This window comes from Canis aureus, chromosome 17, assembly GCF_053574225.1.
Source record: "Canis aureus isolate CA01 chromosome 17, VMU_Caureus_v.1.0, whole genome shotgun sequence".
In the NCBI taxonomy this organism is placed as follows: domain Eukaryota; kingdom Metazoa; phylum Chordata; class Mammalia; order Carnivora; family Canidae; genus Canis; species Canis aureus.
The window spans coordinates 30,284,130-30,303,081 of record NC_135627.1 but is presented as its reverse complement, the minus strand read 5'-3'; the positions used below and the strand labels follow the sequence as shown (position 1 = coordinate 30,303,081).

Here is an 18,952-nt window from a genome sequence, read left to right as displayed (position 1 = left end):
TATTTCTTAAAATTGGGTTTTGTATTATATATTATATGATTTGAGTATTTTCCAAACAATTGCTAGTTATTTTTTTTATTCCTGGAATGACATATTCTAATAATCAGGTTAGAAAATCTTCTGACGTTAATTCTACTTTCTCGTTACTTAGTATCATTTTAATATAGCTGTATGTTTTATGAAACATCTGTCTTAAAACTAGAAGATGATTTTTCGGTATGCCAGAGATAATATGTGAACAAATATTTTCCTCCTCTTTAAGAGCTATTGAAATGGAAAGAACAGTGTGTTTAGAAATGATAAGGCTTGATTAAGATCTAAACTGTCCTCTTGGTTTTCACATTTCTTCTATATCAGAGTTTACTAACGTGGAGGGAGAAAAGTGGCTATAATTTTTACTATTCCTTCATTAAAGTTTTCCTCTGTTCCAGGGGAAAAAGAAAATATGCCTACACTTTGTTAAGTGTAGTGGTATTTTTTAATTAGCAGAAATCTAGGTCAGCGTTCTGTAATCTTCAAAATATTGCTTTCCATTAAAAATAACATGGAAACTGGAATTTCTAAAAGCAATCCCTGGATAATTTTCATCAAATTGATAAACTCTCAAGATAAACTGTGCATGAGAAGCTTTCTGCAGTGGTGCTGCTGGTGTGACAGTGTTACCGGAACCAATTTCAGATGGTTTTTGCCTTCAGTGAAAATGTATTATATCCTAGTGTTAGATAATATGACACATGCCTGTAGATTATTCTTAAAGGTAAAACAGTGGTTGCTGTGGAGGAGTAAAATAGTACATGTATTCTATTTGAGTATCTGCACAGAAACCAGACCAATATAAAGAGGTTTACTATATGTTAAAAATGTTAATTGAACAAAATTTTCACAAAACAATAAACTTCTAAATGACCTTAGAAATGCCAGATATTAAAAAAAAAAAAAAAAGAAATGCCAGATATTTGTGTTTGCTTTCCCAGGGTAGATGGCCAAGTCGTTGGATCCACTGATGCTTTAAGTAACCAGCTTACTAGAACTCCTGCCCATTCTTATGAAGCCAGAAAGAATCTCAGGTGCTGTAGCCAATTGTAAACCAAATGACAGGACTCTTCTCCTTCTGTTTTTAAAAATCATCTTATATATGATCTGATCCCTTGTTTGAAATGCATACATTTATCATTTTATCAGTGACTATATGAAACAGCTTCACACAAAGGCATTAAGTTAGCAACTTAGTCATTGGTAAGTTTTGATATCTGGATAGTAAAGTGTAAGTGTGATTTTTCTCTGAAAATTCTACATTTTTTAAAAAGCCTGTTTGTGACATTTATGTTGATATTCTTTAAGTAGATTTAAAGTTTCATTAAATTAGATGTTATCTTGTTAGCTCATTAAGGTAAACTTTTTGAGGTTTGCAGGGAATGTTATGGTTTGAAAATACAAATGAGATGTCTGGGAAACAAACAGTAAAATGTATTATACAAATATTCCCAATAATCGATATGCTCTATGACAGATTTTCTGAGTGACCAATTTTCACAGCAGTATTCTGGAAGTAGATCAAGACAGTGGAAGCTAAGAACAAAATAGGAGTTATTAAGAAGTTTTGCAGAAGTGGATTAATACCCTTTTAACAATTACATTTCAAAAGTTACAATTTTTTTAAAAAATATAAGCACTATTTTTTACATTAAATTAGATAATAGCCTTATTGTTTTCATTATTCTTGTAAATAACTTTAAACCTTGAGTAAATGGTTTGCATTGCAGCTTCAATGCTGAAACCAGGCATGCAGGACCAAAGGATACCTTTGTGTATACAAGGACATATGTGGAGAACAGGTACTGGGCATTTATTTAAAATATTTTGCTACATTTATTCTTTTTTTTTAATTTTATTTTTTTTATTTATTTATGATAGTCACAGAGAGAGAGAGAGAGAGAGAGGCAGAGACATAGGCAGAGGGAGAAGCAGGCTCCATGCACCGGTAGCCTGACGTGGGATTCGATCCTGGGTCTCCAGGATCATGCCCTGGGCCAAAGGCAGGCGCCAAACCGCTGCGCCACCCAGGGATCCCGTGCTACATTTATTCTAATTTTGAAAAAATCTGTATGTAAGAAGAGATCCTATTATTTTGGAGTAAGTTTGCTTTTTTCAAATAGAAGACCACTTAGGAGGGACGCCTGGATAGCTCAGTGGTTGAGTGTCTGTCTTCGGCTCAGGTTATGATCCTGGCGTCCTGGGATCGAGTCCCCCAGTTGGCTCCCCATGGGGAGCCTGCTTCTCTCTCTGCCCATGTCTCTGCCTCTCTCTCTGTCTCTCATGAATAAATAAATAAAATATTTAAAAAAAAGAAATTATAAAAAAGAAGACCACTTAGGAATATATTGAGTTCTAGGTATATAATTCTTTATAATGTTTCCAATATTAAGTAGCTGGCAAATAGTCATAAATAGTCGTTGGATGAACCAAATACTTGAATATAACAAGTGTATGCATAGTGGGATAACCATTTGTAAGTTCTCACATTATCATCTGTAACTATATGTTTATAGCAAGCTTTATGAAATCACACAATGCAAAATTGTTGGTAAATTGAACACCAATTAAAAATAAATCTATTAAAAATATTCCTATGCTAATTTCAAGTCCCACTTTAATTAAATAGTTCTATATACTACTCTGGTTCTATCTACTATTGTTTGCCTCTAATCTGAAATAAGGGTTATTAGCTTTAGTAGATACACTCTGGCCCAAATTACAGAGAATTAATATGCCCCAATATCTACTGCTTGGAGTGATGGATGTTGAGGAAAATGTCAATCAAAGTCATTACTTCACACCCCATTCAATTTCAGGGAGTACAAAAACAAGAATTAGCCTGTGGGGTAATATATTGAAGGGTATTCCAAATGTGATCAATGTGATGTATGTGTTAACCAGAACTCATTTCAAAGAAAGGAGAGCATTTCTAGAGAGGGGTCCCTGAAAGGATTCTAGGAGCTTCATTGTATGTCAGAAGGTGGACAATTTTCCAGAAGACGTTTCTCAAAACCACACATAATTTTCCTCATAAAACACAGCTTCAAATTTGATTTTTCTGCTGAATCTAATTCTCCCTAAACTGTACACTGATGTTGCAGTATAGTGTAAGAGGTCCTAGCATCAGATTCAGGATTGAATCTGTGTCATTTGCTAACCATGTGGTCTTGGCAAAAGGTACTTAATTTCTACAAATCTCAGTTTCCTCATCAATAAAATGGGAGTAATAATACACGTATCATGTACAAATATGTGCAAACTCTTACTTATCATTTTGGTTTGTATGTTCCAAATAGATTCTATTTCTGGCAACAGTCTGCCTGTTGGCAGTTTGGAGGGAGAGAAAGGTTTCTTATTTAAATATTTTAGGTGAAGGTTATAGGATTACCACTAACTGTATGAAATAATAGGAATGTGTTGCTTCCAGCCCTAATATACTCCCAGATAGCATAAGTACTTGGGAAGCAATTATGAGTTGCCAGCTGGTTAGTGCATTGCAGATTTCACTCCACTTGGGGGGAAAGACTGACATTTACAAACTGGGGCAGTCTGAAAAATGAAGCAAATAGGACTTAAAAGTACTCTCTTTTTCTTTCATTCTAGACTATTCTTTCTTGGATGTGTTCAAGTAAAAATAAGCATTTCTGTAGTTTTCTCTAAAAGTTCAAGAATCCCTGCTTTTCTACCTGAATGGTGATACTTATAGGCACTTACACTGGCTCATGCTTAGTGTATTTCCTTTTCTCTTTAGATTACATGTGGCTTTCTTTTAGTAAATGATTGAGGAAGGGAAGAGTATAAATTTCACAAGAAATGATGGTTCATGTGTGTTCCTGTGCTCCTTGCCCTATTCTCTATTTATTTCAGGAGATATGTCAACTTCGGTCATCTTGGAGATGGCTTATGTATTAGCTCTTCTCCGTCTTAAAAAAGAAGAAAAGGTTGTTAATACATGGTCCTGGTTTGTAACATCACAGAAAAAAATAATAAGACTGCATGAGGAGGTGTGTGTGTGCTTCGTCACATGCATGTGAGTGTGTACAACAAGATGGAAATTGTCCAATTCTTATATGTCCATTTATGTTTGTTTCTAGTAAATCACTGAAGGATGGATATCAGGAGAATATCTCTGGAAAATACATACAAACTGTTTATTCGACTTCAGATAGGTGAGTTTGTCTGTATTTCCACACCTGAAAGTATATATATATATATATACACACACTTAAACTATATGTACATATATACATATATGTGTAATATATGCACTTTTATATATAATGTATATTTTATATATTTTAGTGTATAAGTATATACATGTATGCATATATACACTTATATATAATATATATTTTATATTCACATTAGATATATTTAATTGTATATATAATATTGAAAGATGTGATTCTTGTTCATTGTACTTAGAGATGGCACTCTTGATGGTGATTGTTACACATGTGTATGAATGGAGCAACATACAACGACCTCTGCATCCAGGAATTCATTCTTTGGCTTCTGGGATGTTGCTGCTCTTTAATTTTGATATACTTGATGTACTTTCCATGCCACTAGAACTTTCCATGCCATACAGCTGCCTACCAGATCAGCCCCTCTGCTGATTCCCAGGAGTCACTATTAATGTCACATTTTTAGTGTCTAGGCTTCACTCCATCATTTGACTGTGCCCTCAATCCTCCCTCCTTGTGGTTTTCCAGAGCCAGCTCACCTTGCAAACAGCTGCATGGATATGCTGCTATGACCCACCCTGGGCCCATACTCAGTTCTCAAGACAGGGGTTACAATGCATATCAAGTTAATTCTGGTAAACTAACACCAGGCTTTTGCTGTTGGTGATCCTTCTTTACCATTTAATGTTCAGTGGGGCACATAGGTGATGCTCATGAGAATACATCCTGCAGATTTCCAGTGGACAAAATGAAAGTAATTAGCATTTCAAACCAACCACTGGAAGCCAACTGTAATGCAAATGCACAACATTCTATTGATGGTGTTTCTTTATAGCAGAGGCTGGAAATATGACTTCTTGAGGGTAAGGGCCTATCTTATTTTTAAGCACAGCTTCAGCTTGTAATGCTGTGTTTTACACCTAACAGATACTCAGTAAATGTTTTTGGAAAAAAATAAGCTAATGCTCTATTTGCTAAGAAAAAACATGGATGGGCCAGGCATCAAAATTATATCCTCTTTCTGTGACTTTTATAAGATCTTGTAGTACCAGTGATCCTCTGAGTGTCTTGCCTTTATGTCACACTTCTTTGAGGAATAAAGTCATTTACACAAGCATTAGAACTACAAATACTGTCTAGGTAACTAAAAACAAACTAACAAAAAAGGCAGCTTTTTTCCCCCATAATCCTTTGAAAAAGGTCTTTCATTAACAGTATGCTCTTAATAAGGACAACACCAACATCAAAGCTTTCCCTGGGCTCATATTGTTACTGTTAACTTAAGGAAGGAAAAACATTCTTCACATAAGTATTGCTCTTAATATGAAGAATTTCAATTCTGTTACTAAAGTGGCTCTTGAACTTTTTCTTAGTCATCAGAGCAAAAGTCAGTCGTCTGTAGGACCAGTCTGCCAAGCAACTTTTCTTGTTGATTAATATGTGAAATAAGCTACGTCCCCAGAGGTCTTATCTAAGCATTTCAATCCCATATAAAGTGGTTCCCACTTTACCAGGATAAAGACTAATTCCTCTGCACAATTATTTATGGGCCTTTAGAATTTGTTCCTGCTGAATATTGACTGATGTTTAATCACTCCAGATACCCTCTTTGGTACATTCTGTTTGCTCTGCTTGGAATTCCTCTACCATGCTCCTCTGCACCTCACTGAGCCCCTCTGTCCTCAAGCTTTCACTCATGTGGCACTTTTTCCAACAAGGCCTTCTTGACTCCACCCCAGGGAATAGTTGCTTCGTTGGCCATGCTCTCCTAATTCTCTCCATGTATCTGTAATAAGCTGTGATCATCGAATCATACACTTGGCTACCCTCATGGCAAGGAGACTGTCTCACTCTTTGTATTCCCAGCTCCTCCCCCAGTGCCTCTGGAATGGAAGTAGAATAGAGAGTGCCTGCTTTGTACTCTTGAAGTGCTCACGGTCTTACATAGAAAATTTAAGTGTGTGGGCACCTATGTATGTATATATACGAATTATCCATAAGAAACTATTAAAAAAAAGAAACTATTGACCAGGAATATATAAGGAAGGACCTTTAGAGATAATTGAAAGAGGAAACTATTTATTGATCTATATAAGGACTAGAATAACTGAAATTATAAAATCAGACAAGTTTCATCTTCTTAAGTCTCCTCTCCTACCTCCTCCTTTCATTCATTTTCCCTCCTCTCTGCTTCTAGTCCTGGGCTTGATCATAGGATCAAGGCTCTGGGCACAACTAATTCACTTTCATATGATGAGCCTAGTGGTCTTCATGGGCAGGCCTTGAGGCAGCACAGGACTCTAGGGCCACATTACCTTTGTTCAAATCCTGCTGCCACTCAACTGGCCGCATGACAGAAGCAAATTTCTTGCCCTTCCATGCCTCAGTTTCTTCTTCTGTGAAATGATGTGAAAATAACAGGACCTGCTTCTCAGACATATTTTGAAAAGTAAATGAATTTATGCAAGCTAAGTGCATGGAAAGCACACTGCCTGTAGGAAGCATATTAGCACTATATAAGTATTGATTATTTTTATTTTACACTTGTGTACCCTACTGTGGAAATTTCAGGCCTGTCTGCTAACGCCCTGAAACTAGTAAGCTTTGCAAGGTGCTATTTAAGGCAGTCCTGGTACCTTCCCAAAGGAAAAGAATCACGGAGCTGTTGGCATTTCATAAGGTGCTGTGTGACCTGAGGTCTTTTGGACTTGCTGATCTTATCTGTGGTTCGTTTGTCATTGAATGTTATTATTCCAAAATAGATAACAAAACTCTCTTTTCCTCATCAAATTTGTGGAGAGGTTGTATCTTCTTGGAGAACATAAATTCTGTCATGAAAGCTAGCCCTGTATTCTGAGTCTTAAAATGATACCAGGAGATTTGTTATAGAGGAGCATTTTGGGGACTCTAGACCCTAGAGTCTAGGGTACCACAGACCCATCATTTGTGAATTTACCAAAATGCTTTTGAATGGATTTGTATTTTTGTCCTATTGAATGTTTTGAGAGTTAAGATTTTATACTGATTGACAGTATAATTTTTCTATGATATATGCAAATTAATAATTCAAAACCCTCTTCTAGCTTCAAGGGGTACTCATGACCTAGTTCAATTAGGGAACTATGAGCATCTTTACCCTGACCAGATGCACTCTTCATTGCTAATGAATTAATAATCTGAGACTTTCCTTCATATTAATTCTTTGATAGTATTTTGAGGTAACTAAAAGAATCAATTCTGTCACTAGAATAAGTAAGTCCCAAACTTTTCATGATTTTCACACAATTTCCTAAAGTATCAACAAAATTAACATATCATTTCCACATGACTTTATGGGGAATACATCTGTCTCTTGCATGATGACAAATTTATTTGTAATTGCCATGTCTCTGTAGGTCTGTCATTGAAAGAGATATGTGTACTTATTGCCGGAAACCTTTGGGTACAGAAACTAAAATGATTTTAGATGAATTACAAATTTGCTGCCATTCCACTTGCTTCAAGGTAAGGATATGTTTATTGCAGTTAACTAAATATAAAATTGCATAATGACTGGAATAAAAATAATTATTTAATGAAATACAGGAGGTGAAGTTAAAGCTTTCAGAAACACTCTCATCCATATTAATAATGTATTACTTAAATATTTCTCAGAGTTCTGCAGCCTAAACCTCAAAGGTTTATAATTACTATCTTGGCTTTAGGCTTAGAGTTGATTACTGACACATTTATTACTCTTACCCTAGAGATTTAAATCTGTAAGAATATAAACACTTGTTCTCTTTATAAGTTTTTGCAACATTTTAATAAATCATGCATTGCATAAAAACAATGAAATCCAAGAAGAGAAATTGTTAAGAAAGCTAGCAGCTTTTTACATGAGGCATGAAATTTGGACTGATAGGCTTAATGATAGTTGAAACTACTGAAACTTTTGAGAATATGATTAGTTATAAATAATTGTAGCTGAGTATAATAAAAATAAGCTTACATAGTGGAACTCCTCAATTTCTGGTCCTACATCATTTCTTTTACTTCTCGCCCTAATATTGAGTAGGTCAACCTGACAGTTGTTGGGGTAACTGGATGAGCACTGAATAGGGAATCTGAGGGCCTGAGTACAAACTCTAACTTCCACTAACTTTGGCTGTCATTTTGGAAAATCAACTAATTAGCTTGGCTTCCATTTCCTTATTTGTGAAATGAGGTAGCTGACTAGACAAGTAGTTCTCAACTCTGGCTGTACATTATAATCATCTGGGGGCAATTAGGAGAAAAATAGAATGCTTAGGACTGGCCCAACTAAATAAAAAATCTTGAAAGTGACTCCTGGGCATTGGCATTTTTTTTTAATTTTTATTTTTTTTGGCATTGGCATTTTTAAAAGCTCCTTAGATAGATCTAAGGGCAGCCAATTGAAGAATCACTTGCATAAATCCAAGGGTCCTTTCTGTGCTGACATTCTGCGGTTGATAAATATTATCTAATGTGATCAAGTACCTGTAATACTTGGACAAGTGATTGCTTCTCCTTCAGGTAGCTTTAGAAAGTGACACATAGCAATCAGATGTATGATGCCTCATTTTGAGAAAAAATATCCAATTTTAGGCCATAATATAGAGAATTCCATTTAAAATAAAATGTGAAAATTGCATAATTACTTAATTAAGAGAAAATGAAATTTCCTTTTAGTTATGAAAATTTACTCAATAAAATAAAAGTTAGTCTACAACTCTTTATTTAAAATTATTATCCAGGGTGCTGGGGTGGCTCAGTTGGTTAAGTGTCTGCCTTCAGTGCAGGTCATGATCCCAGGGTCCTGGGATCGAGTTCCACATCAGGCTCCCTGCTCAGGGGGAGTCTGTTCCTGCCTCTCCCTCTGCCCTGCCCCTTGCTTGTGCTCTCTCTTCTCTTGCTCACTCTGTCTCTCAAATAAATAAATAAATTCTTAAAAAAAATAAAGTTATCATATAGAAAACTTCTTAAAATAAGAGAATTTTCCCAATTATTTCATTTGTTAAACAACAATTTCCATTTATTGTATTTTGGAAGATTTATTTCCACTTTCAATTTAATTATAAAATACTACCGAGAATAAAAATGTCCCCATACTCCTCAGAGAAGATGTATTACTCTTATAGCTTTCTTATGGAGAACCACCTGGACTGGTTTAAACATACCGAATTGATCAGTGAATATTTGCTTCCATGAACTCACCTCTGAAAGTCATCTCAACGACAGTCTCATGCTTGAAATTAAGCTGTTTGGCAGTGAACTTATTTCTAAAGAACACAGGTCAACCCTTTTCTACCTCCATAACCAACACAATACAAAACTTCTGTAAAAACAGAAGTCTGGTTTTGTCTAGTGAGACTGTTATTGGACAGCATAACTCTCCCTTAGTAAGCAAATAAATATACTCTGTGCTTTTGTTTGAGATATTGAGTGGTGATCTTATCCTTGGCATAACCAATTTTTGAAAATTTATATTTACTGTATTGTTAACTAAGTAGAAGCTTCAGTGCTATATATGCCCTGAAATACACATTTTTCAGAGTAGAGAGATGTGAGAATTTATTTGAAACGTTCAATATTAGGATCCTGGACAGGTACATTCTCATTTTCCCTGAGGGTTCTCTTTCATCTGAGTGTTGTTATGGATGATGGTACTGGGTAAATTGAAAGGGCTTTTCTATCCTGATATACTGAGAATAAAGACTTCCTATATAATGTGTGTAAACTTCATGTATTGTTTTTTTCTTTAGTGTGAAATATGCAAACGGCCTTTGGAAAACCTGCAAGCAGGTGACAGTATTTGGATTTACAGACAGACAATACACTGTGAACCTTGCTACTCTAAAGTTATGGGTAAGTGTTACACGCTTTAAACAATCATCACTTTTACTAATAATATTAATGAGCACTTAATATTGTTGAAATGAGGGATTTCAATAAAGTAAAAATATGTTATTAATTATATTTAGTTAAGATTTCAGCTGAAGGTAGTTTATACTATGATAGGATTTTATGGCATAAAAACAGTCACCATATATTATTATCTCCTGATATCAGACCAGGCATAATACAACTAAGGAAAGAGGTCATTTATTTTGGAACATTTTTTATTTTTTCCAAACAAAAATAAAGATCTTCTTTGCTCAAATAATTGTTTGAAGTCCATTTCTGTGAATGACCTTTTGTATTTGTATTGAAATATACTTTTGTACCTAATTTGGTTATTACACTAAATACTTTTTAATGTTATTTTTAAATGAAAAGCTTAGAGCTAGTTCTATATAATTCTATATTAAATATAGCATCTAAGTATTTTTATGAATTTAATATGGGCTCTTGAGTGGTATAAATGATATAAGAAGAAAACACTAAGGACTTGTATTTTTAACTCCTTTTCTTTAAACTGTGAATACTTTAAAAGTTGATCTAAAAGTTATGCACAATGTATACTAAGTTAGCAACATAAAATCGTATCAAACTTGATTAGTTTTTAATAGCCAGTATCAGCATTTTATTTTTAATTCAATGGTAAGTAGACGGAATAACCGAGATACTATTGATAGGTGGTCAACAGCACTATGTGAGGACAAGTTTCCTGACACCTTATTGGCGTGGTGAATAAAAGAGGAGCATGTGTGATTCTTACATGGGATCCAAAATGTGGAATTTAATGACCAATATGTGATATTAATGGCATACTGGGAGGCCACATCTGGAAAATGATCTGAGAAATACTTAGAAACACACGTTCCATCGGGCTGCAGTATCAATTACAAGGAGCAAACCCAATTGTATTTACTTTTCGTTTTCTGCTTGCTTCAGCCAGTTCCCATATTTCATTTTCTTTCTAACTTAGCAGGCTTATCATGATCCAGTATTATATCGAAGGCCTGGATATGCATGGTGGCAACTTTAAAACTTTCAGTCTTCTAGAAATCCATGGAATGGCCTAGGAGATATGATTACCAAAAGACTCAGAAGTTTTTATGTCTTTCTCCTTGTCTATGTGCACTCCCTAGGCATTGCATTTTTTATAATACATATCATTGTGAAGACATGACTCTCAGGCATCTCATAAATAAAAGTATCAGGCCTTGGTACTTTGTATTTATGGTATATGACCAAAAGCCACAGTAATGAATGCAGTAGAAAGGAAAAATAAAATGCTTAACCCATAACTACCCCATTGATGAATAGTTATTTAAAAATGTTTAATTACAGGCTTATGTTTGTATTGAAGTTGTATTTCTAACTGTTATTTTCTTTAAAATTTTCAGCAAAGTGGATTCAATAATTCTGGCACATGGAAATCAAGATAAAAGCATTCATTAGGAAATTAAAATTTTATTTTAAGAATATGTAATCTAGAAAAGCTTTTACACTGAAGATTGACTCTTATATAGAATTAACAATTCTACTGTTGCATAAGTAATCTAATTGCCTTAAATAAGGTCATATACATAAAGGAAACCATCTGGTATCTGGCTAGATTTAGCTATGAAAAATTCAAGTGGTTCCAGTCACTATTGTCAAAGGAATTATGCTTCTGATGGCAGTGAGCTATGTCAACCTTATCTAGTTCCATCTCTGTTCTTTATATGGGCTGTGCATCGTAGTTGCCATTATAGACAAGTTTCCTTTTTTCTCATCTTTGTTTCTGTAAGGATTTGGATTTACAGACATTATTGACACCCTGACAAACTGTCAAAAAAAAGAAAGATATGTTTCTTTTGTGTATAAAAGAAATGTTGATGTTATCTTTCAATTTTCCACAGTTGTAATTTTTATTGAATGTTTTAAAAACAAAAACATGGATTTATGGGTAATGGGTAAAATCACATGACTTGTGTAGTTTACGTATTAAAATTGCTAAATTCTCTTTGCATGCATTTCAAAATCCAAGTATATGCATAATCTCTGAGAAATAATGGTTGTGGATTATAAAGACATATGCTTTTGCTTGTTGCATCTACTCATATTACATAGCACTTTATGGTCACAGACAGCTTATAAATAAAAATAAAATGAACTACCAGTTACATAGAATCTTTTTGTGGAATTTCTATAAATATCATTCACTGACATTGAGCTTTTATTTTTATTATTATTGTTATTATTATTATTTTTGAGAGAGAGAGAAACACATGTGTGTGTGCTAGTGGAGGGGGAAGGGGGAAGGGAGAGAGAGAATCACAAGCAGGCTTCATAGACTGCACAGATCCCAACACAGGGTTTGATCTCAAGACTCTGAGATCATGACCTGAGCTGAAATCAAGAGTGGGTTGCTTAACTGACTTAGCCACCCAAACACCCTATAGCTTTTATTTTTAAGGAGCTTTTTCTTGAGGAATTTAAAATTCAATAATCTTAAGTCAGGTACTAGTATTTTTGTGAGGAATTGAACTTATAAACTATTTTATATGCATATAGCAACTGCTTTCTCAAAGGAAGGCATCCAGAACATTGAAGAGAGGGTGAAATTTTAAGGAAGCTTAAGGTAGTTGTAAAAAACTGACATCGACTAGGGAGATTAAATGATCATCATGTATTTTCCAAATGTTGATAAATTTAAAGAATTATTCTTCTGTGTAATGGTTCAAGCATCTGCTCCTCTTAGAGACTGGTCCACAAAGTGTTAAACACAAAACACTTATCAAAATACAGCAATGTATAATTGTGGTCCTATGGAGAAGAAGCCAGAAAAAACAATTAATAATAATTTGATATTCATTAATTCGTGCTTGATGAGAAGCAGTGGTAATTGAGCCATATGTTTTATTGTTCTTTTATTACATGCTATCAGAGTGGATCAAAAGAAATAATTTTCTTAGGGTTGGAATTTGTGGCAGAAAAGGACGGATGGAATCGTATTCCTCCCTTTTATATAAAGTGTATTAACATCTCAATGCCTTTGTAGTAATTAAAAATCATTTGAATATCATTTTAGAAGTATTCTACTTTTTAATGCTCCATTTAAAAAAAAACTTAAAAGGAACATATTTCTCACTTTTTTTTGTAGCTGTTTAATGGCCCCTTTTTTTCTATAATAATGTATTAAATTAAACCTAAAAGCTGTTATAAAAATGGAATAAATACAGAGTAGAGAGAGCAGGCCTTCCAATTCACTAAGACCACTTCATTATGTCTGGGTTTATTTGCACCATCAGAATACAGATTTCTAAGACAATTTGGAAGATCACTTTTTTTTTTTTTTGCTGCCAATTAATTATGTTATTACTGGCATACCTTTCCTGTACACAATTGCCTAAATCTCAGAATACCAGGTCCTGAATTCTATTGCTAATTAAGAGATACCTCTCAAAAGAATTAATTGCTGCAACAGGACAATATCCTTCAAAGAAAGCAAAATGGAAGAAATATAATAATCTCAGTGATAGGATTTGTTAAGATAGTATTCTTTCTTTTAATAAGGCTAGGAAATAAGGCTAAGCTTATTCAAGAAGTAATTTGTACACCCTATTTGTTTGATGGCAATCACTCCTGCACTTAGATATGAGTGAAAGATCTGACCCAGCTCACACTGTCACTGTGATATCTGGCTTGTTTACTACCATAGACAATCATGAGTGTTTGGAACATTTTCCTACTCAGCTTGATTCAGAACTCTACCAAAACAAGTGACTGTTTGGCCTACATTATGGCAAACTAACAATAATGATGTTGATTTTTATTTGTGTGTGTGTGTACTGCTGAATTTACTGGTTATTTTGTAACAATGTAAATAAGTTGCTTTTAGAGTTCCACCTATTCTTAAGTACTCAGCCTTTCCCAGGGGCACCCATAAATATCTGTTAATTTGGGTATGCTGTTTCTATTTACTATTTAAAATGTGAGATTTAGGGGTGCCTGGCTGGTTCAGGCAGTGAATTGTGAGATTCTTGATCTTGAGGTTATGAGTTCAAGCCCCATATTGGTGAGAGTTTACTTAATAAAAAAATTTTTTAATAAAAATAAAATCTGAGACTTAGCACACTTAGAACATGTACCTACCAGCTCAAACACTATATGGATCTTTGAATCTATTCCTGCTGTTTACCCCATTCTTTTTTTTTTTAATTTTAATTTAATTTTTATTTTTTTTGACTTTTTTTTAATTGGAGTTCAATTTTCCAACATATAGCATAACACCCAGTGCTCATCCCATCAAGTGCCCCCCTCAATGCCCGTCACCCAGTCACCCCCACCCCCCGCCCACCTCCCTTTCCACCACCCCTTGTTTGTTTCCCAGAGTTAGGAGTCTCTCATGTTCTGTCTCCCTTTCTGATATTTCCCACTCATTTTTTCTTCTTTCTCCTTTATTCCCTTTCACTATTTTTTACATTCCCCAAATGAATGATACCATATAATGTTTGTCCTTCTCCGATTGACTTATTTCGCTCAGCATAATACCCTCCAGTTCTATCCATGTCGAAGCAAATGGTGGGTGTTTGTTGTTTCTAATGGCTGAGTAATATTCCATTGTATACATAGACCACAGCTTCTCTATCCATTCATCTTTCCATGGACACCAAGGCTCCTTCCACAGTTTGGCTATTGTGGACATTGCTGCTATAAGCATTGGGGTGCAGGTGTCCCAGGGTTTCACTGCATCTGTATCTTGGTGCTTACCCCATTCTGAGCTTTTTTTAGATGCCTAGGGGCTGTTGAATGTTTTATATGTTTTTCTTTTTTCTTTTTACCTTTTGACCCTGTACACCCATTTTTCCTACCCCACCCCAACTCTTGCATATGTTAACAACCCATCTGTTTTCTGTATCTCTGTTGTTTTTGTTGTTTTTGTTTTTCTAAGATTCTACATATAAGAGAGATCATACTGTGTTTGTTATTCTCTCTACTTACTTCATTTAGCATGGACCTTGAGGTCCATCTATGTTGTTCCAAATTGCATTTTCTTTCTTTCTCTTTCTTTTCTTTCTTTTTCTTTCTTTCTTTCTTTCTTTCTTTCTTTCTTTCTTTCTTTCTTTCTTTCTTTCTTTCTTTTCTTTTCTTTTCTTTCTTTTCGTTCTTTCTTTTCTTTCTTTCTAAAATACCAAGAAGTGGAGTTGCTGGATAATAGGGTATATTTATTTATTTATTTATTTATTTATTTATTTATTTATTCATTATTTTAGAGAGTGTGAGTAGGGAGGGGTAAAGGGAGAGGGAGAGAGAGAGAATCTCAAACAGACTCCCCACTGAGCACTGTGCCCACTGCAGTGCTCAATCTCACCACCCTCAGGTCGTGACCTAAACTGAAACTAAGAGTTGGATGCTTAATCAACGGAGCCATCCAGGCGCCCCTATAGGGTAGTTCTATTTTTAGTTTCTTTAGAAACTTTATTTATTTATTTGAAAGAGAGACAGAGAGAGAGAGAGGGAGGGAGAGACAGAGTGAGGTGGGGGGAGAGATAGAGGGAGAAGGAGAAAGAAACTCAAGGGCAGAGCCTGCCACAGGGCTTGATCTCACAACCCTGAGATCACAACTTGATCTGGAACTAAGAGTTGGATGCCTAACCAACTGTACCATCCAGGTGTGCCTATTTTTAATTTTTTGAGGAAAAAATTTGACCAAATAAATTGACATTTACCACAGTGGCTGCACCAGTTTATATTCCCACCAATAGGGGTTTCCTTTTCTCCATAGCCTCACCAATACTTGTTATTTCTTTTCTTACTGATCATAGTCATTCTAACAGGTGTGACATCTCATCGTGGTTATCTGGTATATAGGAATGCAAAAGAGTTTTGTGTATTGATTCTCTCTCTTGCAACTTTATTGAAGGCATTTACTAGTTCTAACAGGTTTGGGGGTTTTGTTGTTGTTGTTCTTTTTTAGTTCTATCAGTTTCTTGACGGAGTATCTAGGGTTTTTTATATATAATATGTCATCTGCAAATGGTGACACTTCTTTCCAATTTGGATGCCTGTTATTTCTTTTTCTAGCCTAATTGCTCTGGCTGGGACTTCCAATGCTATGTTGAATAAAACTGATGAGCATTGGTATGCTTATCTTGTTCTGATCTTAGAGGAAAAGCTTTCAGTTTTTACTGTTGAGTATGATTTAGCTGTGCACTGTCATATATAGCCTTTATTACATTCTCTCTTTGGCCACTTTGCTGAGAGAGTTTTTATCATAAAGGATGTTGCATGTGTTGAATGCCTTCCCATATTTATTGAAATGATCATATGATTTTTATTTTTCATTTTGTTAAGGTGGTATATCACATTGACTGATTTGTGGATGTTGACTATCCTTGTGTCCCTGGAATAAATCCCACTTGATCATGGTATAATCATGTATGATCCTTTTAATCTATTGTTGAATTCAGTTTGCTAATATTTTGGTGAGGACTTTTTGCATCTATATCCAGCAGGGATATTGGCATATAATTTGTGGCATCCTTATCTAGTTTGCTATGAGGGTAATATTGGCCTCATAAATGAGTTTGGAAGAGTTCTCTCCTATTTTTTTAGAAGAGTGTGAGGAGAATTGGTATTATTCTACTTTAAATATTTGGTGTAATTCACCAATCATCTGGTCCTGGACTTTTGGTTGTTAGGTTTTTGATTACTGATTCAATCTTCTTACTAGTACCTGGTCTGTTCAGATTTTTTTATGTCATCATTATTCAGTCTTGTTAAGTTGTAGGCTTCCAAGAATTTATCCATTTCTTCCAAGTCGTGCAATTTGTTGGTGTATTATTAATCATACTAGTCTCTTATGATTCTTTGTATTCCTGTGCTATCAGTGTAACATCTCTTCTTTCATTTCTGATTTAATTTCTTTGAGTCCTCTTTCTTGGTGAATCTAGCTAAAAGCTTGTCAATTTTGTTTATCTTTTCAAAGAATCAGCTCTTAATTTTATTGATTTTTTTCCTATTGTCTTTTCAGTCCCATTTCATTTATTTCTGCTCTAATCTTTGTTATTTTCTTTCTTCTACTAATTTTGGACTTTGTTCTTATTTTTTCTGATTCCTTGAGCTATAATGTTAGGTAGTTTAGTTAAGACTTTTCTTGTTTCTTGAGGTAAGCATCTGTCGCTATGCACCTCCCTTTTAGAACTCTTTTGCTGCACCTCACAAATTTTGGTATGCTACATTTCCATTTTTGTTTGTCTCAAAGTATTTTTCAGTTTCTTTTGATTTCTCTTTGACCTATTCAGTGGCATGTTGCTTAATCTCCACATATTTGTGGATTTTCCAGTTTTCTTTGTGGAATTAATTTTTAGTTTCATATCATTGTGCTTGGAAAAGATAGCTGATATGATTTTGATCCTCTTAAATTTACTAAGCTTGTTTTGTTGACTAAAATATAATTTCTACTGGAAAACTTTCCATGTACACTTAGAAAGAACGTATATTCTATTGCTTTTGAATAAAATGTTCTGTATATATCTGTTAAGTCCTTCTGGTCTAACATGTCATTTGAAGCAGATGTTTCCTTATTGATTTTCTGTCTGGATGATTTATCTATTGATGTAAGTGGGCTATTAAAGTCCTCTGCTATTATTGAATTGCTGTCTATTTCTCACTGAAGTCTGTTAATACTTGCTTTGTATATTTTGGTGCTCCTATGTTGGTTTCATGAATATTTACACATGTTATATCTTCTTGTATGATTATATGAATAGCATGTTGGCTTTATCGCAGTACAAATGTTTGGCACCATCTGAACCTTATTTACTGGATCTTTGTCCTATCACTTGAGAGGTATGGCTCTGAGAGATATTGCTGAAATGTTCAAATACATGAGTCAGAGAAATGGTTTCAGTTTTACACTAGAAGAGAAGAAACTAAATATCACAATTGCCTTATGAATGATATGAGAAAGATGTTTTAACATCATTGCCTCTGTAGTTTCTTGATACATTCTTCTTATAACATTGAATTGTTAGGTTGTTCCAGGTGCTATATAAAAAAAACATGGCTTATAATCTATCATTATTCATCCATCCATTCATTCATTCATTCATTCATTTGTTCTATTATTCAATAAACCTAAAAATCTTCATTTAGATCCTATGTTCCAGATCTTAGTGATGACTAAAACAGTCAAGGTTCCTGCCTTCATGGAACTTATATTCTAAAGGAGCAGTTTGAAAGACAGAAAATAAACACAGTAATTTCTGAGAGCAGTAAGACCCAAGAAAGAAATAAAACATAGTTACTAGACCTTAGCATTGGCCAAAGTCAGAGAATTATCCCCCTTTAAACATAATAAGATGGAAATTCAAGGATGCCAGAAACTTAAGTAGCAAAACTTTTTAAGCTTCCTCTATTCCTTGTGCAAAACAATATTCAAATATTACTCATAGCTTTCAAGAAATCTCTGCATGGGGTGGATTACACCAAATGGCTCCTGAAATCCTGGACCTCATGATGAAGTGCTCACTTGGATAATGGAGCTAACAGGTAGGTTCTGGTGACTGTGCCAAAGGTGACGATGGGAGAGAGGGAAATCTGAATCAGCCCTCAAATAGAATGGAAATCATGGGCTGGGTATGACGTTTCCTCACTTCATTTGAAGCACTAATGATTAATTCCCTTTCTGTCTTCCAAGTGGAAACATGAAAGAGTCAGCATCATTTCTGATCTAGGAGAGACTTCTCGTAGGAATTTTATAAACATTACATGTTCTCTTCCCTTGTTGCGATATGAATAATGTATCTGGTGGAAAAAAACATTCAGATCTTAGTATAACTTTCTTGGCAGTC

General features: G+C 34.6%; 1 protein-coding gene and 1 long non-coding RNA gene across 30 annotated transcripts in view; one reads left to right on the top strand and one right to left on the bottom strand.

The window, feature by feature from the left end:
• SCEL (sciellin) overlaps positions 1–12,284 on the top strand; it is a 297,545-nt gene extending 285,261 nt beyond the window's left edge. For 28 of the 29 annotated variants that reach the window (XM_077855300.1, XM_077855316.1, XM_077855313.1 and 25 more), the window contains 6 exons: positions 975–1,067; positions 1,764–1,835; positions 4,131–4,205; positions 7,619–7,727; positions 9,989–10,091; positions 11,516–12,284. In XM_077855300.1, coding sequence (XP_077711426.1) covers positions 975–1,067; positions 1,764–1,835; positions 4,131–4,205; positions 7,619–7,727; positions 9,989–10,091; positions 11,516–11,532 — 469 coding nt within the window. In that variant the 3' untranslated portion in view covers positions 11,533–12,284. Of the gene's footprint in view, positions 1–974; positions 1,068–1,763; positions 1,836–3,903; positions 4,066–4,130; positions 4,206–7,618; positions 7,728–9,988; positions 10,092–11,515 lie in introns of those variants that run through there. The other variant, XM_077855325.1, reaches the window with a different exon arrangement.
• Positions 1–18,952, bottom strand: part of LOC144287882 (uncharacterized) — a 67,380-nt gene that overhangs the window by 27,976 nt on the left and 20,452 nt on the right. The window lies entirely within an intron of this gene.